This window comes from Otolemur garnettii, unplaced genomic scaffold (assembly GCF_000181295.1).
Source record: "Otolemur garnettii isolate 467f Iridium unplaced genomic scaffold, OtoGar3 scaffold00088, whole genome shotgun sequence".
In the NCBI taxonomy this organism is placed as follows: domain Eukaryota; kingdom Metazoa; phylum Chordata; class Mammalia; order Primates; family Galagidae; genus Otolemur; species Otolemur garnettii.
Genome location: NW_003852483.1, coordinates 2,851,549 through 2,875,045, shown reverse-complemented (window position 1 = coordinate 2,875,045; position 23,497 = coordinate 2,851,549). Strand labels below are relative to the sequence as shown.

The 23,497-nt window shown below is 47.9% G+C and overlaps 2 protein-coding genes across 4 annotated transcripts in view; one reads left to right on the top strand and one right to left on the bottom strand.

Moving 5' to 3' along the window:
* The window catches only part of SECISBP2 (SECIS binding protein 2), a 45,245-nt gene extending 32,753 nt beyond the window's left edge, over positions 1 to 12,492 (top strand). For all 3 annotated transcript variants that reach the window (XM_012808379.2, XM_023516244.1, XM_003795017.2), the window contains exons 11-17: positions 1,738 to 1,904; positions 2,814 to 2,952; positions 3,654 to 3,810; positions 4,480 to 4,700; positions 10,279 to 10,433; positions 10,819 to 11,011; positions 11,571 to 12,492. In XM_012808379.2, coding sequence (XP_012663833.1) covers positions 1,738 to 1,904; positions 2,814 to 2,952; positions 3,654 to 3,810; positions 4,480 to 4,700; positions 10,279 to 10,433; positions 10,819 to 11,011; positions 11,571 to 11,674 — 1,136 coding nt within the window. In that variant the 3' untranslated portion in view covers positions 11,675 to 12,492. The remainder of the gene's footprint in view (positions 1 to 1,737; positions 1,905 to 2,813; positions 2,953 to 3,653; positions 3,811 to 4,479; positions 4,701 to 10,278; positions 10,434 to 10,818; positions 11,012 to 11,570) is intronic.
* Positions 12,493 to 14,216: 1,724 nt separating this feature from the next.
* The window catches only part of SEMA4D (semaphorin 4D), a 45,311-nt gene continuing 36,030 nt past the window's right edge, over positions 14,217 to 23,497 (bottom strand). The window contains exons 15-17 of the mRNA XM_023516243.1: positions 21,121 to 21,330; positions 16,174 to 16,271; positions 14,217 to 15,245 (exon numbers count right to left, since the gene is read on the bottom strand). Of these exons, the coding sequence (XP_023372011.1) occupies positions 15,219 to 15,245; positions 16,174 to 16,271; positions 21,121 to 21,330 (335 nt within the window). The 3' untranslated portion in view covers positions 14,217 to 15,218. The remainder of the gene's footprint in view (positions 15,246 to 16,173; positions 16,272 to 21,120; positions 21,331 to 23,497) is intronic.

Genomic DNA, 23,497 nt, shown 5'->3' with positions numbered 1-23,497 from the left:
GATTCCTGCCAGAGAGCAGTGTTAGGCCAGCATTGGTGTGGCTGTCTGCTTCCTCTGACACATTTCAGAGCCTAAGGCATTAAAACTTACAATATGTTGCAAAAAGTAACATACAGATTTGCTATTGTAGTCTTTTAAGTATGTTTCTTGCTTTTGAAGCAGTTTTTTCAGAACACCACATTAAAAGAAAATAGCTATCCAAGGAAATTGATGAGACTTTTACTTATATTTGGCTTTTGACTTTTGTGTTCTTGGTAGTGAAAAAGGAAATGTGCCTTACGATGTGAAGCTGTTGATGTCTCTGTTTATTTATTTTTTAATAGTTTTTATCTTTTGCTTGCTTTTCCAGGGTTACCCCTGTGTTTACATAGCAGTGATGGGTCAGAGGCCATGCTCAAGCCTCCACTTTTTGTTGATGGCTATTTGTGAACTGAGGGTGAATTCAACCCTCAGGCCAAGGTCAAGTTTGCCTGGTGCTTAGTGTCCCTTGGGCCTGCTTGTGGACTCCATTGTTGACTGGGGTGCATGGGTGGCTGGGAATTGCTTTTGCTGGGCACCATGCCATGCATCCTGTGGTCAGCCAAGGTATATGGAAGGCTGATCCCTATGACAGGTCTTCCCTGGAGTCCTCCCTGTAAATCCCTGCCCATCTCTTACTTGTCCACATAAAATGGCAACCTGGGCTGGCCTCACTCCCTCGCCTTCCATGTTTAAAGGTCGCCACTTTAAATGACCATGCTCAATCTAGCAAGCCCTTTCTGGCAGAGGTAGGTAGGGCAAGAAGTTGCCTGGGAGGCAGATAGTGTTGTCTTGGTGACTTGAGTATGTTAAACACTTTGCTTGGAAGCAGGGAATTGGACAGGTGAGAGTTAATAGCTTTAAATGATTGATAAAATACCAATTATTTAAAAACATATTCCAAATTTAAAGGAAGTTGAGTAAAATACATTTGGAAAAATATTGATGGTTGTTGAAGCTAGACATTCGGCTCATGGGGTTTGTTGTTTACCATTCTTCTCTCTTTGGTGTATGTTTGGAATTTTTCCTAATTAACAAGCAAGGGGAAAGTATAGAGGAATTTAACAATTTCCTTTAGTGATTAAGGTGTGGAATTGAGAGCAAGAGAATTAAATTGAAATATTCAGTAGTAATCATAGTAATTCACTGATTATGTAGAGGGATTGCCCCCAGCTGCATATAATGGGATTTGATAAAACCTGTTACATCTAGAAACTGAATTGGAAATATCTTGAGAATCTTAATGAGAGCCTTAGAAGATAGCTAGATACCTGGAGAAGATACAAATGTAGAAACCAATAGCCAAGTTCTGCAACAGCAGTGCCGACTGAAAACAGTGGTGGAGAGGGACTTACTCAACAGAGCAATAACGAGCACCACCTAGAACCATCCTGAGTCAAAAAATGAATTCCACAAAGTTATTAGACATTGCTGAGAAATGTAGGTGATTTGATTACATGGATAGGAGAGTGGGTTGTCCTAAATTTTTGATGCTTTGGCGGCATCTCATTCAAAAGATACTAAAGGTCTTTAGAATCACTCCCAATAAAAATGTGGAAGAGATTATTTGACAAAGATGAGAAGGGTTGCAGGGATGTGCCAGGGGTCATGGAGAGTTCCTAAAGATACCCTGAGCTAACCCCAAGGCAAACCATGGTCCAGGAGCTGGGTAGGGCCACTAGAAGGTGACCTTGAGGGATTTGTCCTTCTGTGTTTCAGTTGGAGCAGTGCCAGTCCTTTCCAAAGAAGTCTCATCAGGGGACAGGGGCCGGCGCCTCAGTCAGATGAAGACGCCGCACAACCCCTTGGACTCCAGTGCCCCCCTGATGAAGAAGGGGAAGCAGAGGGAGGTGCCCAAGGCCAAAAAGCCAACTTCACTGAAGAAGGTGTGCACACAATTTCATATTTCCGGCTCTTAGGATGTTTAAGACATATAGTGTGTATTACTCAAACTTTTTTTTGTTTTTTTTGAGACAGAGTCTCACTTTGTTGCCCTTGGTAGAGTGCCATGGTATCATAGTTCACAGCAACCTCAAACTGTTGGGCTCAAAGTGATCCTCTTGCCTCAGCCTTCCAAGTAGGTGGGACTACAGGCCCCTGCCACAGTGCCTGGCGGTTTTTAGAGATGAGATCTTACTGTTGCTCAGGCTGGTCTCAACTCTTGAGCTCAGGCAAACCCCCCATCTCAGCCTCTCAGAGTGAGGAGCAAACCACTGTGCCCAGCCTTACGCAGACATTTTGTATCAAGATACGTTCATGACTCTCAAACCATCAATCCCTCAACCTTCCAGACTGATGTGATGAAGCAGAGAAGGAAGGAGGATCTTTTCTTTCTTTTTTTTTTTTAAACCTTTGCAATGACATAGACAGAAAAATGAGAAATGGAGGGAATTGTATTTTCCTTCTCACACGTTCTACCCCTATCTCACCCTAGCTAATTAGTGCACAGGGCACATGCCATGCACCCTTCCAGTGGACAGTTGCATGCATTCCTCTGGTTAATTCTCCCAGCAGTCCTGTGGTGTATGTGCTAAGGTGACCATTCGGCGGCAGGACTGGCTTCATGGCCCAGGTTCCTGTCATGTGTCTGCTCTGTGCACCTGACGAGGAAGGTGCTGCTCTAGGGTGGGGTGAGGGGTGGTCCAGCCTCTGGTAACTAGGTAGCACATGGCCACTTTCAAGCCGCACAGGCAAATTGGCAACAAGTTGAACTTGGGTACTTTATTTTACAGAAAAGCTTATTATCTCCTAAGTATAAGCATTTAGATGTTTTAATCATTGGTTTAATTTTTAAGATTATTTTGAAAGAACGGCAAGAGAGAAAGCAGCAGCGTCTCCAGGAAAATGCCATGAGCCCAGCTATTGCCAGTGATGGTGGACAAGATGGAGAAAGCGGTGGTGATGACCTGGCACTTGAGCAGATGGACCCCTTAGGTACTGACTCCTGTTTGCGTCTTACTTCCAAATAAGATAGCCCTGAAAAGAATGAGCTGTGCTTAGCAAACTGTCCCAGACAGTCCTTCTGCCTTTGTGGTGGAAGGGGGTAAGCTGTTAGAAACCAGGTTGCCATGGATAGTGTCGTGTGTGTGTCTCAGAAGGCATAGGCACTTGCTACTGTTGGGCATTGCCAGGGGCAGCGGGAAGTTGCTTTGGTAGCTTCTGTCCATCGGGTTGCCCAGTGTTCCCCATCCTTACCAGCCCACGAGGCATTGTCTTGTTCTTGCCATCTGGGGGGGCTGTGGTATTTTGTACATTTTTAAATTCCTTCCTTTGGTGATCTGATACTTGGTTTGCATTTTGGTGGTCTGTAGAGGTAATCAAGTGGGGAAACTAAATTTGGCCACTGAACTACACATTTAAAAAAGGCTAAGACAGTAAATTTTATGTATATTTTACAACAATAAAAATAAATTTTTAAACTGGGAGGAGGTACACATCCAGGCTAGTCAGAATGTTGGTGTGACTGTCTCCACCCTTCTCCCTGGGCATCCAGTCTGTTTTCTTGCCCTTTGTAAATTTCTCCACAGTGTTATCTGTGTAGCGCCTGGTCCCGTCAGTGAGATTCCCTGGGCCAGCCTGTCAGTGTGTGTATGGGGCCCTTCAGATGTCATAGGACGGCTTTTTCCTCCGCGAAGGTCCAGGGGGGACAGATGAATCGGTCTCCTCCACTCCTGAGGCTGAGGGCAAGTCAGAAGAGCCACCGGGCATGGAGCTCCAGGGGGACATAGAGGCCAGCCACCTTGCTCCTGACCACGCCGCCTTCCCCAAGATCCACAGCCGCAGATTCAGGGAGTGAGTGAGCCCCTGACTTAAGTTTCGATCTGGCATTGATTGATTCACCCTAACAGTGCTGGGCACCATAAACCCACATAGTTGGGCCACACTGCACTATGACCCTCATGGTTGGAAGTAGCCAGGCACATCTAGTTATACATAAGTTTGGAAAGCCTAATCATGGTGTCTGTATCTGATTCTACTGAGGTTTCTGTCCTTTTGATAATGATGAAAGAAGTACCTTTAGTCCAGGTTTGAGATGGAGAAATTGGTAGGAAGGTGATGGAACATGACATTTGGGTCTCCCTTGGTGGTTTAATTTTTATACCATTTCTTAGGGGCAGGATTCTTTTAACCTTGTTCACTCTGCCTTCTTTTCTTCCCACTTTTCTTCCAGGATGGTCTCTGTAGGTATTAGTTTTCACAATGGGGACATACACCGAGTGGCTGAGATAGGGTCTTATGGCAAACCATGGCAGAGGGCAGGAAGTGGGGGGAAGAAGCCCCAGTATTTATTTACCTTTCATAAAATCGAATCAGTCAGGAATTCAGTTTTGATTAATATTACTTGTCACACTGTGGCTTCTTGTCTGACACTGTCTACATCTCTTCTCCCTGAGGTTGGATGGAAGCAGTACATAGGGTCACAGCCAGTAGCAGTTTCCTGATATTTGATATTTCTTTCAGTTACTGCAGCCAGATGCTTAGTAAGGAAGTGGATGCTTGTGTTACGGACCTCCTCAAAGAACTTGTCCGTTTTCAAGACCGTATGTACCAGAAAGATCCAGTCAAGGCCAAGACCAAGCGCCGACTTGTGTTGGGGCTGAGGGAAGTTCTCAAACACCTGAAACTCAAAAAGTTGAAATGCGTCATCATTTCTCCCAACTGTGAAAAGATCCAGTCGAAAGGTAATGGCCCTGTGATGTGTGGGCCCTGCACGCTGGTATAGTGCCCTCGTGGCTAGCCGCACACCTGGGCAGACTGTGCTAAAGCCTTGGCACCTCATTTTCTTTTTTGTTTCTGTTTTAAATTGAGTAATTATTTCTCAAGTGTATTGACTACTGGAGTGGTTCTCAACCTTCCTAAGGCCATGACCCTTTAATACAGTTCCTCATGGTGTGGTGACCCCCAACCATAAAATTATTTTCATAACTATAATTTTGCTACTGTTATGAATCATAATGTAAATATCTGATATATAGGATGGTCTTAGGCAACCCCTGTGAAAGGGTTGTCTGACCCCCAAAGGGATCGTGACCGACAGACAAGTTGAGAACTGCTGGACTACTGAGTGCCTAACTTTCTGTAAAGCAGGAGGGTCACATAGTCCTGCACAGTGGGTTTCCAGCCAGTCCACACAGGCCTCTGACAGCAAGAGATGATGGGTTTCCATCACGCAGGGTACTCTGGAACTGAGGATGGTCACTGGTCACACACCACAAAATGCTGTGCCTGGGCATTTGTCTACTTTACATTTAGTTGTTCTGTCTGTGGTTAGCCTCATCTGTTCACTCATTACAGAGGTGGGTTTGTCTAAATACTTGCTATTTTACTTCAGCTGGAAGGTATATTTTGTTTAGACTTTGATGTGCTGGGTAAGGTGACAGTGAACTCTGTTCTGTGACATCTCATTTACCCCATGCTTGTACCATCTTGGCTCCCTGAGAACCTGCTTGTCCGTGTTATATCCTTCCTAAATTGAGTAACAGAAGAACTGAAAGGAGCAGAACACCGTCGCTTAGGGCACCCTGCATCTCTATCTAGGCTGGGATCACTCACAAGCCCTTCCTTGACTCCATTCCTCTCTCCTACGTTGTAAAATTCAGCTTGGCCAAGGTCACAGTAAAGTTGATGAGTCTAGATCCTGAGGCTGAACCCTTAGAGATGATCTGTGCAGCTACCATTTCATATCGGAAGCCTGGAGGTTTCCTGACATGTCTAAAGCCCCCAGCAGCCCCAGGGGCAGCAGCTAGACCTCCTCATTCCCAGCACAGCAGCTTGTCCCTGTCCTAGCTCTATACGTCCAGGGGCAGTGCTGACCAGGATATGGCAGAGGAGATCTCAGTGATTTAGTGGTATGTCTGGCAGTCTCCAGAGGCCTTTCTGGGTCACTGGAAAGAGCAGACCACATGCTTCCCTGGTGGTTTCTTTACTTGTTGTATATCCATACAGCTAATGGGGTCAAGTAGGGCACAGGCTTTAAGGGGAAAATCAGGCTTCAGTTCCCTGTGTTCTTTAGAGATTCTACCTGTCAGCTCTTAGCTAAACGGGGGTATTTTTCTCCACATCTCCAAGTAAGAGGCTTGTGGGTTACTGTTCAACATTTTTGTTTTCTTTTTTTCAATTTTAAGTATTATTTGGCAACTTCCCAATAAAGAAAACAGGCTTGGGCAATGCCTGTGGCTCAAGGAGTAAGGCACCGGCCCCATATACTGGAGGTGGTGGGTTCAAACCCAGCCCCAAAAACTGCAAAAAAAAAAAAAAAAGAAGAAGAAAGAAAACAAGCTTTGTTTTCATTTATCTTTAATGTATAGTTGGCTTACTGTTCTTGTTGTGTGGTAGTTGCTTAATTTTCTATAATCTTAACATTGATAAAACCCCATGCTCTCAGCCAACTGCCTTAGTCTCCCCTAAGACAATTGGATCCACCAGGCGTTCTGCAATTTCATCTGCTGAAGAAGCCCTCATTGCTGGTTCTGAACCACTGGTGCAGCTGCCACCCTGGGGATGCCCTTGGCTCCCACCTGGCGCTGTTGAGGTGTATTTTTCAGGTACATCTTCTTGGAGTGCTCTCTTGTTTTGCTAGAGCACATCTTCTAGTGGTTTATGATAAAAAGGTGTATGGGGGGCACATGTGGAGGTCTCTGATTCTTGGTCCTTTGTGATTTTTTCCCCCTCCTCTCTGGGGGACTTGTTGGAACTTCTTTGTTCCCAGAATCCAGGATTTGAGGCAGTTTGCATCCAGTGTCCTTGGCTCTGGATTGTGCTATTAAGTTTTTGCTTTGATTTTTCTCCTCCAGTCCCTGCCAGCTCTTCCTGCAACCACATCTGTGTCCGGCCCTTCTCGACAGGTACCACTTGTTCCTTGTTCTCTGCTTTTCATCTCTTTCTTTCGATTCCCTTTTCTGTTAGGATATCTCAGCTGTATCTTCTAAACTTTCTGTTGAGTTTTTCACTTCTGCTATTATTAATTTCTGAAACCTATTTTTGTTTGCCGAAGATTCTTTTTTCCTGACATGGCTGCTGACTCATGGATGTATTAACCTCTCTGAGAATTTCAGTGATGCCAGGTTCTCCTCCCTGCATTGCCTCCATGTCCTCCAAGTTGTATTCTTTATTTGCTTTGGTGTCTCATGGTGGAGGCTTTCCACACGTCTTGGCCCTTAGTGGTCTGCACCTATTTAAAAGCTAACACACAGCATGGCTGGCATTCCAGGCTGTGAGCAGCATCTTAGGGTGGTGGTTCTCAGATTGCAGCCCGCATCAGAATCACCCAGAGGGCTGGTGAAAACAGATGCCAGAGTTTCTGCTCCAGTAGGTCCATCGGGCCTAAGGGTTTGCACTTCCAGTGAGTTCTGGATGCTCCTGCTCCGTAGTGCACTCTGAGAAGTTCTGCTATAGGATTCTGCCACATCAGAAGCACCCTAGGGGTGTCTCTGTGTCCCCTTGGGATGGTTACATCCCCAGGGAAGATTCAGCACCTCCTTTTTGGAGAGACAGGCTTGGGTCTCGGCCTTCATCCTTCAAGCTTATCCTCTTTCCACTGTTACAGGTGGTGCGTCACATCCTGCACACTAGGGCCCTGCCTCACCAGAGGGCTGGGGCCAATGGACTGGACACTGACTTGCCTCTTTACCAGTGTCCTGCTAGCTCTCCTGACCTGACTTCACCCCCATGTTTCCTGTTCCTGAGCTTTGTGGGATTCTGGGTCCAGGTCTGGCTGTTCTGGACTCTCCCCACTATTGGCATAGTCTGCTAGCTTAGTTGTCCATTTGCATTTCTGCTTCTAAAACTTTCTTCTCACTCACATTCTCCTGTGGATTCATATCTTTAAGAAAACAAAAAGGCGAGGTGGCTCAGGCCTATAATCCTAGCTCTTTGGGAGACTGAGGCAGGCAGATTGCCTGAGCTCAGGAGTTTGAGACTAGCCTGAGCAAGAGCAAGGCCCCATCTCTAAAAATAGCCAGGCATTGTGGCAGGTGCCTGTAGTCCCGGCTACTTGGGCGGCTGAGACAAGAGAATCACTTGAGCCCAGGAGTTTGAGGTTGCTGTGAGTTATGACCCCTGGCACTCTACCAAGGGCAACATAGTGAGTCTCCATCTCAAAAAAAAAAGAAAAAGAAAGGCAGATGTATTTATATATTCGGTCTGCGGTCATCCCCCCCTTCCTTAGAAGCTACCATTCTGCTTCTCTGTCATGGCAGAACATGAGGCTAGGTTTTTTTGTTCCTTTGGGGTTCTTTTGAGACATAGTCTTACTTTGTTGCCCTTGGTAGAATGCTATGGCATCACAGCTCACAGCTACCTCCAGCTCTTGGGCTTAGGTGATTCTCTTTCCTCAGCCTCCCGAGTAGCTGGCACTATAGGCGTCCACCACAACGCCCAGCTATTTTTTTGTTGCAGTTTGGCCGGGGCTGGGTTTGAACCCACCACCCTCAGTATATGGGGCCAGCGCCCTACTCACTGAGCCATAGGCGCTGCCCAGAGACTAGGTTTTTACTTGATTAGGCATGGTGGGGATTTGTGATGCACTTAAAATGCATTTGTTTTATCATTGGTTCCTATATATTTTTTGCTTTGAAGCATAACATACTTGTTGTATATCTTATAAATATTTGTTAGTTGGATAAGATAGCCAATGGCTTGTGATCATTTTAAAAGTGAAAATTAGTATTACTACAGCCTTGAATTATGTTAAAGTAATATACTTGTTCAGAGTGGCATTTTACCTCATAATTCTGAATTTTTTTTTTTTTTGAGACAGAGCTTCAAGCTGTCATCCTGGGTAGAGTGCTGTGGCATCACAGTTCACAGCAACCTCCAACTCCTAGGCTCAAGCAAGTCTCATCCCTCTGCCTCCCAAGTATCTGGGATTACAGGCACCTGCCGCAATACCTGGCTATTTTTTGGTTGCAATCGTCATTGTTATTTGGCGGGCCCAGGCTGGATTTGAACCCACCAGCTCAGGTGTATGTGACTGGCACCTTAGCCACTTGAACCACAGGCGCCGAGCCTCTGAACTTTTTTTTGAGACAGAGTCTCACTGTGTTGCCCTTGGTAGAGTGCTATGGCATCACAGCTCACAGCAACCTCATACTCTTGGACTCCTGGAGAGTGTGTGTGCTGTATATCCTTACATTGTGCCTATTAGCTGAGAGCCTACCATCCTTCCTCCATCCTTCCCTTTCCTCCCCCCACAACTTGAATTTAATTGTTTTTCTATTGGTTTCATATTCCTAATCCTTACTTTACTAAGAATGTGTTTCAACTCCTCCACTAGAGTGACATTTTTTCCTTAAGTTTTCATCTCAGAGAAATCTTATCTATAGTAAATTACAATATGTTGAAAATTTTAGGTTAATGTAAAGTTGACATGGATCATTCTGTGCGACAGCTTAGATACCTTTCCATCTGTTCCAATTTTCTCTTAAGTTAACAGCACGGAGAAGTTCTATAAATCTTTGGTTTTCCGTGCCATACTCATTCCTGCCTCCTGTGATATTGTGTTGCCATTGTCCATGGAGTCATTCCTCTGAGTGCATGCTAACTGGCCACCGCAGGAAGGTACAAAGACTTGTGCTGGGCCCCCTGAAGCCTCACGCTAGGCCCCTGCCTCACTTCTCATGCAGGTGGGGTTACTTCTCAGGCACGTTGGTCTCTAGGTGGCCGGGAGAGGCCTGCATGTGGTGCCCCTTCCATCTTCCCTTCACTGTGCCTCACTCGGAAGCAGGGTCAAGAGTAGAGCATGGTGAGCTCTCGGGAGCCAGACCCTGTGCCCCAACCAGAGGTACCAAGTGGGGTAAGGAACCTGTCTGTGCCTCGGGTTTTCCATCTCCAAGTGGGACCACAAGCATCTGCCTGCTTTTTTGATTTGGTTAGGAGATACAGGAGCTAATAATATGTGTGAAGCAGTTGATCAGTGGCCTGGCACGTGGTAAGTGTTTGGTAATTTTAGCTAATACTTAATTTTTCTCATTAGCATAAAGCAGCGGTTCTCAACCTAGGCTGCGGCATTAGGAAGGTTGAGAACCCTGGCATAAAGCAAGCTGTGTGTTTATCACATCACAGAGGTATCTCTTTTGGAGAGCTAATTCTTCCCTGTTGCTGTGACTTGCTCTCTTGGTGAGATTTGGCAGTGGTGCTGACTTGAGTATAAAATCATCAGCAGGCATGTTGCCATCTGTAGAAAAAGTCCTTTGCAACCAGTATCAACGCTGTGCTGCATGTGATGTGTCTCCCTGTCGTTTTTCATTGTCTTCTGACCAGGTGGGCTGGATGACACTTTGCACACCATTATTGATTATGCCTGTGAGCAGAACATTCCCTTTGTGTTTGCTCTCAACCGCAAAGCTCTGGGGCGCAGTTTGAACAAAGCCGTTCCTGTCAGTGTGGTGGGGATCTTCAGCTACGATGGGGCCCAGGTGAGACAAAGGCACGGGCCTCTTCAGTCCCTGGCTGTTGGGGAAAGTGGGTCCCAGCAGTCCCCACTAGTAGGCTGGCATTGAGAACATTGAGGCAAAACCATTTCATAAAACGGTGGCCTTTGTCTCCTTGACAGCACAGAGTGTCTGGTTTTGAATTTGGCTCTTGGCTTGTGCTGACATAGAGGCATCTCAGGCAGGTGCCGGAGAGGTCAGCACACTTCCTCCGGGGCAGCATCCTGGCTCCCCCCAGACAAAGGGGTGGGAGGGTTACAGGGCCCAGTTGCCCCTGCTTCCCTGCAGAGGGCACTGTTGTCAACTTTGCAGGGGACCCCCATCTTCTCAGTAGTCAGAGTTCATCTGTGTGCTCTTGCTTGTGCCTAAGGACCAGTTCCACAAGATGGTTGAGCTGACAATGGCAGCCCGGCAGGCGTACAAGACCATGCTGGAGAATGTGCAGCGGGAACTGGCTGGAGAGCCTGGGCCTCAGGTCCCTTCCAGCCTACCTATGGAGGGCCCCAGCTGCTCTGTAGAAGACAGCCCCCCAGCCCCCACTGAAAAAGAAGAGCCACACTACAGTGAGTGCTCCATGGAGGATTTGGTGTCGGGTTGAGTGTCCTCTAAGTTCTTTAGCAGCTTTAATTAGCATCCAGGAGAGCAGTTTGGCCCTTGATGCTGCAAGACAAGCTGTAACAGTGCCTAGTAAGTCCAACTAAGGTGAAGTCTAGCCAGGACCGACTCTAGTCAGGCCTGGTAAGTCAAGGCCAAGACTGGCTATGATCAGTCCTGGTAAGCCTAAGCCATTGCCTAAGAGGTGTTTTCAGACTTTGGACGTTGTCAGGGCTTGTCAGTGGTTATCTTAGAATTCAAGTCAGATGTCACTTAACAGAGAGTTAAGGGTAGCTGTAAGACAGGGTTGGAAAGCCAGGCGGGGTTTCCTAATGTTGTGAGCTCTCTTGGGGGATGGTGGGAGGCGCAATGCAGCTCAACTGGCCCAGCAGTCTGGGAGCAGTGAGTAGCCCCGGTTGGGCTCCTGAGCTCAGTGATCTGCTGGGCAGTGGCCACAAGTCCACTCAGTCATGCCACTGATTTTCTGATAGGAATTTTCTAACTTGTTGATCTGTTTTCTACTTTTAGTTGAAATCTGGAAAAAACATCTGGAAGTATACAGTCGATGTGCCCTGGAGCTAGATGAATCCTTGGAAGCTTCTACCTCTCAGATGATGAACTTGAATTTATAGCAAGAGAGTTCTTTCCTGTGTGTCTGTGTTTTCTGGGTAAGGAGAGAGAAGTTTGAAAGACTTTGGGGCCTTTTCTTTGTAGTTCTTCATTGACCTAATGTATTTTGTATGACTGTTGAATCTGGAAATTAACCTGCATGAAAGGGGGTGTGAAGCAGTGTCTCAGGCCTTTAAAACTGTGGAGCCCATCAAATGTTGTTCATATATACTCTGGTGGAAATCTCTTAAAAGCCTGGTAATACAGCTTTGGCTTTCTGAGCACACTGGATCTGGAAAACACTAGAAAACATGGTACTTAGAGTACTTTGGCTGCTAAGGAAATTTCCTCTCCATTGCAGAATAGCTGAGCCAAGTGAGTGAGTTTGCAGAAAGCTGGTGCGGAGGCACCCAGGGAAGGAGCACAGTCCTACAGGGAGCCACCTGACAGAGGGCTGCAGGGACACTAGCATCAGAGCAGGAGGACTGTAGGGAAGGGCCCTCTCCCAGGGATGTTGCTTTTCAGCTTTCATTTGGGGATACTTGGAGGATTTGCTAAAATGAGCCTCAGAAGGAAAATTGGTTTTCTAACCTGTGACTTTTGACATGAATTATTTCTTTCAGTCTTTATTTTTCAGAGAAACAATGTATTGAAGTTCTTAGATTTCACTTTGATAATCTATAAATCTTTTCTTTCTTTTTTAAATGAGCATATTCTGAATGTGGTTTCTGTCTCAGAGGACAGGAGGACAGATTTTACTTTCCTATTTTCCTTGTAAGTAAGAGGACTTATTTATTTTGAATAAAGAGTAATTATTTAATTTTATTCCAGACTCTGGTGACCTTAAGCTCATCGGTGGTCTCTGTCTTAATTGACTGTTCCTCTTGGACACTCTGGCCTCGAAGGAAGGGGGCTGAGCAGGGTCTGGTAGTGACAGCCACAGCCTCTGGCCTGCACAGACCTGCCACACATGTCCTGGCTTAGCCCCGGCCTGCATGCCCATTCATTTCACCAAAGCCTATGGCAGGAAAGGATTTTCACTGCTTTCTGTTCATCAAGTAAGCAGGGTGTTTGGCTTTGAAAATACAGTTAATTGACTTTAGTCATGCCAGCCAGATATTGTACCACTGAGAAATAAGTGGCCTATGACACAAGGTAAAATTGTAATGACTCAGAGATGGCATGCTGTGAGCAGGGCTGCAACCGTCCCCTGTCATCTGTGGTGCTCACTATGACCACTGTGAGCCCTGACAGTCTTTACCCATTCTGAACCATTTAAATGTGGTCAGCCAGGTCAGAAGCCATTCCAAGCACCGAGTCCCCTCTACATGCTATCCTTCTGCCACGTCAGCAAGAGCAGAGAGGTGTTTCCCACACCACCACCCCTCTATCAGTAGCTAGCAGATCCACTGTAGTAAGTTTGAAAGTGGGAGATTATTTGACAACAAAAGTTCCAAAATTAACTTTGTGGGGAACAAATTAACAAAAATTAAACAAATTAACAAAATTAAATTTGTGGGGAACAAATAGCCTGTCAGCTGCACTAAGCAGCTATAATTTTAAAATTTGATAAATCAGAAGCCCTTTCTTAGAGGTCTCTAGGTCTGTGATATTTGTTTTACTAATCTAGGAATAAAAGCAGCTTTCACAGTAGGTGGGGTAACATTCATTCAGCTTCTGAGAGGTTTCCTTCTCACACCTACCCTTTCTCACCTGCACTTGCCTAGTGATGCCATCCTACTGCTTTCCTGTGCAGGAATGGCTCAGCTGAGACCACTGCTGGGGGCTGATTCACTCCCTCATCATAGCAGGTGCTTCAGGAAGCACAGCCCCGGGGCCAGGTGCCACGGACAGTTATTTATCTGAACAAACATACTTTCCTTTCATTTTTTCCAACATTGCAAGGACTCAATTCACTCTCATAATTACATTTCCCAACAGAACACTGTATTACAAAAACTACAAGTGTGTAAGTGCTCTAGATGAACGTGCTCTCGATCCACACTTCAAGGAAGACACAGAAAGGGCATCAGTGATATATGCCCAGAGCTTGAGGCATTCACTGGGCAGCCTGTAGTGGCTGAGGCTGTTCCCAAGCAAGTGCCACAGTGAAAGGTGATGGATATTTTATAGAAAAACTTAGACTGGCTCAGCGCCTATAGCTCAACCAGCTAAGGCGCCAGCCACGTACACCTAAGGTGGTGGGTTCGAATCCCCAGCCCGGACCCGCCAAAACAACAATGACGGCTGCAACCAAAAAATAGCCGGGCGTTGTGGCAGGCGCCTGTGGTCCCAGCTACTTGGGAGGCGGAGGCAGGAGACTCGCTTGAGCCCAGAGTTAGAGGTTGCTGTGAGCTGTAATGCCACGGCACTCTGCCCAGGGGGACAGCTTGAGGCTCTGTCTCAAAAAAAAAAAAAGAAAAACTTAGACTATGAATATGTGATGGTCTGTCTATGAGCAAGATGAGTGTCATGTGGCCAGGTGGGCAAGTAGCTGGCTGGGCTGTGGTCATACAGCTGAGACGACGCCCGTTACTTGCTGGGATCACAGAGGAGTGCAGCTTTATTAACAGAACGTTTGGTTTCATGGTAGACGTGAAAACTGTCATTCCATCGACAAGAAGAGACGTGTCTGTAAGATTAAAGGCTGAGCAGCTTTAGGACAAGTTCACACACAGTGACAGAGTCTTTGGAGATACAGTTTTAATAATTAGAGACTCAAGAACAGGTATAACAAAACACCCTCTACAGATTCATACCAGTGTTGAGAAAATTGAACATGGCCCCAGGAGATTTGCATAATTGACCTGTTTGGCTTTTCTACCTCAACACAAGCTTGGTGTCCCATTGCTGAAGCTGAGCACTGACAGGGCACACATCAGAGACGTAACCCACAGCGCCGGAGTACAGCAGAGAGCTGGTATCTGGGCTTAGCGAGGAACACAGGGTCTAGAGACATGCCCTCCCAGAGTGCAGCTCACAGTCACTCGGGGTTTAAGGCAAAGCATCACATGTGAAGTCTCGCCTTCTGTCCCAGCATGTACCTTCAAAGATTTGTGGTTAAATCTGAGGGTGGGAGAAGTGTCAGGTATGGCTCGATATTTGCCAGTAAAAGCAGCACTTGCCTGTGCTGACCCTATCATCTGGGGAATAGGGAAGATGGCTGACAAAGTAAGGTCATGGGGATCTTGTAGAAGTGGCCCTCAGGACATGATGAGTGTTTTTGGAGGAGCAGCCTGTACCCAACACTTGTTTTAGTGTCAATCAGAGCTGCTACTGTAGCCTATTAGCCATCCTGGTTACTCACTTCTGCCAGACAGACCCTCCTGTTACACTTAAGCATGTGATTTTTAAAAAGTCCTGGTTCCTGTCACAGGCCCATTCAGGTTCCGTATTTTCCCACTGCCCAGCCCCTGGGAGGACCAGTCAGGATGGCCTGATGGCCGTGTAGAGCAGGCTGGGGCAAGACACCTTGCTACTGCAGATGCCTGGTCTTTTTCCAGGGGTGGCCATGGCCAGTGCAGCAGGGTCTGGTCAGGATCTGGGTTGAGAACTGAATCCTGGTGGCTACAAGGTATCCTTGCTACAGCTTTCCTGAAAGAACAACACAGCAGTTGAATCCGTGACAGAACACATGGACCTTTCTTACTCAACACCCTGATTCTTCTGCTAGACAATTCCACGCACACCAGTAGCGTCCTGAGCCTCTCCTGCCATGAGGAACTGATGATCCACACCAGGCATGGTTTTCCCACCTGGGACATAAAGGTGAAGCAGCAGTCCATTCGCACCAACTCCTGGGTTGGCCGCCCTGCCTGCCCACCTCCGTTGTCCCTGAGAGGGAGGTGGTTTTCAGGAGAGGGAGCTTGCTCTCTCTATGGAAGGATCAACTGTAAATTCCCCACCTTTTGGCAGCATCTAACTCAGAGTGCCCTGAGGCCCATGGTTTGCCCCTATACTTTGGCAGAACATCCACTGTGCAGTCTCTGACTTTGCTTCTGGTAGCAGCCAAGAAAGCCAATTAGCAACTTGGGAACCTTGGCAGGACAACCTCCACCTTCATCTGGGAGCCCTGCCTTAGGAGTGATTCTCTGCTTGCCACCTCTGGGGCCTGGCCCCACCAGGTTATGGCTGAGGAAGCCACCTCTGCCTGCTCCTCCAGCATGCCTCCCCGAGGCACCCAGGAGGGAACCCCACTGCCCAGAGTTCTTATACTTTGGTCAAAGCAGTGACTGAGTGCTCTGTCCTGGGGTGGAGTGGCTGTGGGGTCCTGTCTTAACCAGACAGCAAACCCTGCCTGACTGCCCCACTGCATTCTCCTTATCAGTGATTCCTGATCCGCTCCAGCCTTGCTGCAAGACTCAGGAGTCCCCTAGGGATGCAAGTTTCACAAAGTAGCACTCCTCTTCAGCTGAGAGGAATCAATGGAAGCCCATGACAGGAGGGTCCCTGCAAGAGTGTCCAGAGGTGGCAGGTGCCAGGCCCACCTCCAACCCCCTGGGGCCTGGCTGGGGCCACGTACCCATGCCTTCCTCCAGCTCTGCATCATCCGGCCATGCTCCCCAACCACAGCCCTCCAGGCAGCGAGCTCTCTGGTCCATTTCTCTTGGTGGTTTGCTTCTGGAAGACAAGCAAGGCCAAGGTCATGGATCTGTGGCATCCCTAATGCTGCCTGTCCACTCAGGCCCCCCGGTGCAGTAGGTGGGCTCCAGCTCTGGGCCTGCCTGTGGCCTGCTGACCTGCTTCAGGAACACAGCCCACTGGTGAGGCCCCTCTACCAGGCTGAACTGGGTCACAGCGGAGCTGTTGGCCTGCCCAGGGGCCAGGATGTGATCCTGGGCCTCACCTGGACCCACAGGTGCTCCCAAGCAGCAGTTTGATAGATGGTGCGTGGTGGCAACTGCCCTCCAACGTCACATCGGCACTTTGTGTTCCTGCCTGGTAGAGGGGCTCACTTTCATGCCGGTGCGGATCTGCAGAGACCCTGGGTCTCCGGGGCATGGGCAAGGCTTCCTCCTCCGTGGAGTGAGAGCAGAGGTTGGCTCTCACCAAGGCTGGTGGCATCTTGGGAAGCCAGCATGGCTATGCTCTGGGGACATTACAGCACCTGCCACTCACTCCCCACAGCCTCCTATGTGTGCTTTATCCTGGATTCTGATTCTTGTTACTGCTGTGTCATGACAGCACAAACCTGACACAGCCATGCTTCTTTTGGTAAACATAAAAATGAAGGTATCATTTACAGGCTTTTGTCACTGATACAAAGTAGAACTAATGCGCTAAACAAAACTAAGAAGCCCATGAGTCAGTTTGCGTGCTAGGCACCCACCCAGCCTGTGGCATAGCCCTCCCCTAAAGGCGGGGGGGGGGGTGGCAAATGCTCTAGCAGCAATCCTTTTTTTGTTTGGGAGGGTTGGCTTATTTGTTTTAGAGCCATTGTCCCACTCCACCCAGGCTGGAGTGCAGTGGTGCAGTCATAGCTCATACAGTCTTAAACTCCTAGGCTCAAGTGATCCTCCTGTCTCAGCCTCCCGAGTAGCTGGGATTACAAACACCCAGCTGATTTTATTTTATTTTTTTTATTATTATTTTCTTTTTTTTGTAGAGATGAGCTCTCACTATTTTCTAGGCTATTCTCAAACTCTTGACCTCAAGCAGTCCCCCCTCCTCAGCCTCCCAAAATGTTGGGATTACAGGCATGCCCATGCTAGGGATAATTCCTAACTCAAAAAGGGACACTTCTGATTCTAACAACACATGGGGGTGAGTGTGGTGGGGGACCTCACATCAATAGAGAATCATTTTACTCTCTAAATGTACCCAGCTCCAACACAACACCACCTATACTTTCAGGAAAAAAGTGGGGCGGGGGTAAGAAAATACTTAACTGTATTCTTTGCGGCTCTAATTATATCTTTTAACTCTGCCTCTTTCGTATCTACCATCCTTAAGAGTGACTTGGGCATGAAGATGCCAGTATTCAGTCAGGTCCTGCTCCTTACTGATTGTCAAGCTGTGTGACATCAGGCAAGTCACTTAATCTTTCTGGGCTTTTTTCTCACCATCTATGAAGTGAGGACAGCAGCACCTATCTCATAAGATAAGTCAGTTAGATACAAGGTAAAACATGAACAGGCTTCAAGTGCCCAGTACCTAGGTGCTTCCCTCCTAATGACTACATAGCAGACAACACTTGTTCACCTAACTTCTGGGCCAGATTTCAGCATGGTAAATCAATCACCTTTACGTGATGGTTCCATTTCATCCTGACAGCAGCTGCGGAACAGAACAGGCAGGACATTTTATAGAAATGAGAAGAAGTGAAGCTCAAGTCAGAGTGAATGTAGCAATTACTTTTCTCCTGAACCTCCACAAACATGATAATAAGGGACCATTTTAAAAAGTATACAAAGGGTGCCAAAAAGATGTATATACATTTTTTAAAAGTAAAAAATTATACAAGGTAACAAACATTTATCAGTATACCAATTTTAATACAGCTTTTTCCATTCTTAAAATAAGCATACATCTTTTTGGCACCCTCTGTATACATAAGTGTTTGAAATGACAGAACAGGAAAGGAAACAGTAAGAAGCTGGAAGACAGGGACAAGCAGAAATCGAGTCAACAGACCCAAAAAAGCTGAGTCCAGGGCTGGCAACAGATAAAGCAAGGAACAACCTCAAAATTGTCTGCAAGTTCAGCCCTGTGCTAAGAAGATGCATGGTGCTTCACAGGCTGTTCATCACCTGGTAGCCCAGCCAGAGGACTGCCTTTCTGGGCTCCGAAAGACTGCTGATTCCCTAGGAGAGCACAGGACAGATGGGCTCTGTGCCAGGTACGGCCAGTGGAATCCACACTGAAAGGTTCTCTGGATGGTTCAATGCTAGAGGGCGAAGCCCTACCGCTCCAGATGTAGGCTGCAGCTGGTCAGATGTGCTGAAGCCCCCACTCAGCCCTGCTAAGGGACAGTCTACATTTTGGCAAGATCCCTGGGGTGGAGAAGTGCTTGGCAAAAGCACATCAATCACCTGCAGAATAGTTCTGACTCAGCAGGGGGGGGTTGTAGGGGCAGAGATGTCACAGTTCTGATGCACTCCCAGGTGACTTTCATGCTGTCAGTCCATAGACCACACCTTGAGGACAAAGAGCTAGATGAGTTGATTTTCAGCTGGTGTACTATGAGAGGACTTTAAGTGTGCCGTGAAAATTTTTAAAGATCATCTAATTTCAAAAGAAGTTCAAAGCACAGTAAGCATGTTCTTTTTTTTAACTCATTTTTTTTGATGGACATAATTTAAGTGTGCTGAGGAAGTTTACAGGCTCAAGTGCACTGTGAGAGAAAAGAGGTTGAAAAACACTGGTCTCGGGCAGTGCCTTTGGCTCAAAGGAGTAGGGCACAGGCCCCATATACTGGAGGTGCCAGGTTCAAACCCAGCCCAAAACTGCAAGACCAGAAAAAAAAAACATGCTGGTCTAGAGAACTAGGGTTCTTTGTGCCCCTCTCTTAACTGCAAATAGACAATCAATGGTCGCAAGACAGCTACGGGAGCCGTCCAACAGAAGGATGGCAAGACAGAAAAGGGCGCTTTGGAGAAAGAAGAAAACTGGAAAAAAATCGATCATAGTCTCAGAGTGAAGAGAAGGTAAGCATCCACGAAACAACAGTGCAATAAAAACGAAAGCCTCTGGCAGCACCTGTGGCTCAGTGAATAGGGCGCTGGCCCCATATACCAAGGCTGGTGGGTTCAAACCCGGCCCCAAACTGCAACAAAAAAATAGCCGGGCGTTGTGGTGGGTGCCTTTAGTCCCAGCTACTCGGGAGGCTGAGGTAAGAGAATCACCTAAGCTCTACAGCTGGAGGTTGCTGTGGGCTGTGATGCCACAGCACTCTACTGAGGGTGATAAAGTAACACTGACTAAAAAAAAAGGCTCTTGGAGGCTGGGAGCCTGTAGCTCAACACAGCGGCTAGGGCACTGGCCACACACTGGAGCTGGTGGGTTTGAACCCAGTGTGGGTCTGCCAAACAACAGTGACAACTAAAATAGCTGCGTGTTGTGGCAGGTGTCTGTAGTCCCAGCTACTTGGGAGGCTGAAACAAGAGAATCTCTTAAGCCCAAGAGTTGGAGGTTGCTGTGAGCTGTGACGCCATGGCACTCTACCAAGGGCAACATAATGAGACTCTGTCTAAAAACAACAGAAAAAAGGCTCTTGGAGATAAAAACATGACAGCAGTACAATTAGACACTATTAAGGCTTGGAGGAGAAAACAGAGGGAAACTTAACAGATGAGGGAAAAGGTAGATGAGAAGTGGAAAATTCAAGTAGTAGCCCAAGAGTCCTACTTCTTAGAAAAATAATTCCTAAAATAATAGCAAATGAAGTGGAAAATATTGAATATTCAAGAATATGTGGCTGGGTGCGATGGCTCACACCTGTACTCGCAGCAGGTGGATCAGGAGTTGAGCTCAGGAGTTCCAGACCTGTGTGAGTAAGAGTGAGGCCCCATCTCTACTAAAAATAGGAAAAACTAACTGGGTGTTGTGGTGGGCGCCTGCAGTCCCAGCTACTTAGGAGGCTAAAGTAGAAGGATCACTTGAGCCCAGGAGTTTGAGGTGCTATGAGCTATGATGATGCCATGGCACTCTACCCAGCACAACAGAGTGAGAGTTGACGGGAAAGGGCTCCCACATTTAACAGTCTGGCCAACGCAGGAAAAAACCAAGATACCTTGAAATTTCACAGTGCTTGGAAAATAGATCATACAAGGTTTTAGAGAAGCAAAGCCCTCAAGGTCGCACCAGAAGACAGGAGGACATCACCTACATCAATGTTGCAGGGCAGCCATTCTCAGGCCAAGATTACAGACCCAGCCAATCTCCCGTTTACATGTAAGACAGAAAAGCAGCACAGGGTCTTAGCACCTCCCATTCATGCTCTGTAGGATGTGTTGGAAGGCACACTTCACAAAAGGACAGCAAATCAAGAAAGGAACACTCCATCCTCAAGGTTAAGGGCAATCCCAGGGCAGCCCATGGGCTACTGGAGCAGAGGGCAAGCTGCCCAAGCAACTTGGCCAGGAGGTTCTGGGGGTAGGGCTGGCAGGACACCAACATGTCTGCACGGATGGGACAACTTGGGCACCGCGGGAGCCTGGTGCTGAGTGCACGCTGAGGGCCAGGCAAGTGGAACAGCAGGCCTAACAGGCTCAGCTGCCCTAAAGATGTGAACACAGTCCCACCCTGGGAAGATGAGAGACAGCGAGTGTGCACATGGGGTGGGCCGGAAGGCAGAGAGTGAAAGGTTTAAATCCGCATCTTCCTCAGTGTAAAGCCAACAGCTAATCCCAAAACAAATGCTACCACACAAATGCGTTTCTGTCAGAGCGCATTTTCACTATATTTACCATTATACGTTAATGGGAAATCACCTTCTAAAAGCGTTGCAGTGGGTGTGGGAATCACTTACCAGGTCTCATCACAGCAACCTGTACCCTAGAGGTCTCATTCCCTGCAGAGGAGAAGACTGAGCAGCGATACTCGGTGCTTTCCCGGATGGTATCCCGCAGCCAGCTGAGCACATGGACCCTGCCATCGGGTAGTGCATGGGTCTGCACAGGGACACAGGTCTCCAGAACGCGCCCATTCTTCTCCCAGACAAAGCGGACATCTGCAGGACCTGGGAGCATAGAGACCATCTCCACCTCCATGTCCCTGAGTCCCCATGTAGGACCCACAGAAGCTGGCCCAGCAGGGGGTTACCCAGGCGAGGGGCCCTCTTTTGTCCCAGCTGGATCTAAAGTGGCAAGTTGATCCCTGAGCCTCCCTTGGAGCAGGCTTCACAGTACCCAGTGCACTTGTCTGTTGGCCTCCCTCTGACCTGAGATGCCTTTTCCAAGGCACATGCATGTGGGTACTCTTGGGACTTTCTTGCAGTGCTGTGCCACTGTCTGTCTTGCAGACTTGGAACAGTGGCCCATCCCACTCTGGCCAGGCAGCCATGTGGACAGAGAAGCCCCAAAGACTCTGTGGTCACTGGGGCCATGGCAACTCTCCCTCTGACACCAAAAGGCCCAGAGCTCGTCCAGCTTTGTGTGGATGGGGGCTGGGATGCTGAGAAAGGATGATGGCCCCATCCCAGTGAGACACAGGGAGGGCTTGGAGGGGAGCAGATACCATGGCTGGAGCATCTGGGCCCTAGCTGGGGCCACAAAACCCAGCACACCCACCCTGGGCTTCCTGCCTCACATGCAGGCCCAGTGCCTAACATCTGTGGCTTCTGCCACAAACCTCTTGTTTTCAAATTCTGGGCTTTGTATCTTAATTACTGAAAAATAAAGCCAGGAGCCAACTACTTCCTATACTCTCAATCTAGCCCTTTCAGGGTAGACCTTGGCTGCCTTCAGGTTGTCTGAGGGACAGAGACCAGGGAGATGATGAGGCAGGGAGAGCTGGCCCTGCCTGCGCTTCCTCAAGGGCCAAGCGCTGCCTCAGAGACAGCAGGCTGTGTGGCCCAATCTGACAGCCACCTGAAGCCTTGTATTCATTCCAGGGTAGCCAGGTGGGAGCCATGGACACCAGCATGTGGGGAACCCCAAGCAGGTCACCTCCCTAGTCAGGGCCATCCATGGGTCTCTGGCTTCATCCTGGGGCTGCTGATCTGGCAGACAGGCTCAAAGTCCCTGCCCTGCAGGGCACAAATAGGCCAGGGCAGTTCCACTCTTAAGCTCTTGCCCAGGAAGGAATGTGCACGCTCAGAGCAAGCCGGGACCATGAGGGCTCCAGAGGGCCGGTGAGGGGGTGCTGGTGCCTCTCTGTGCTGTCTGCTGGCACTCCTCTGTCCCTGCAGCTCCTCATCCTGGTGTGGCTCGGGCCAGGCCATGTGAGTACTGTGTGTGTAGACATAGTCACATATATGCACAGAGAAAAGATCTTAAAATGGTCAGAATGGGTGGTGGCTACCTCCAGATGGCTGGGTGAATTTGTGGTGGCGTAAATTTTTTTCTTTATACTTTCCTGGAGTTTCCCAATTGACTATAACAAACAAGTACTGTCTTTATATAATAATACCAATGATAATGCTATTTTGAAAGAAACATGTCATAAGTTCTAAAGGAAGTTCTGAAAGTTTCCAAACCTGTTTTGCAGTGCTGCCCATCTGGACCCAGGCTAGTGGTTGAGCCCTCAGGGCAGGTTTAGTTTTTTGTGCAGAATTTTTCTTAATCCAATCAATCCATAATTAGTTTTTCCCACTCAAACTGCTTTGAACTCCAGCCACAGATATCTTGATTGATCTACAAATATAGTGGAATCTCTCTAAGTGGATCACCCAAGAAACTACAACAAACTGGTCAACATAAGGACCAAGGCCGACTATACTGATATGTACATGTGGTACATGTCCGGTGTATGAACATTAGGTCAACTTGAGGTTTCAGTGTAGGAAGGTGGTCAGCTACAGAGGTTCTACTATACGCGTAAATACAGATCTACATACCTGTCTATATACAGATGCTTGTTAGCTGGGAAACCCCTTCATAACACGACAATGCATGTGCCATCCCTCAGTTGCTCAGTATCCACCCCACCCCCAGAGATGGAGATCTGCACTGAGGCCTATTGGGGGTGGGGAGGTGGGGGGGGTGGAGCCACTGAGACTTTAGAAGGTTCTCATGACTAAGCCATGGGGGGTGGATAATCTAGGTAGTCAGAGGTGGAGCAAATTTACCCCCAAGCCCCATGGACAGCAACCATCACCTGCCAAATCTCCCACAGCCCCACACACCCGGGCACGGCATATGCCTACCACACACCCGGTGTGTAACCCTTCTCCAGCAGCAGTAAAA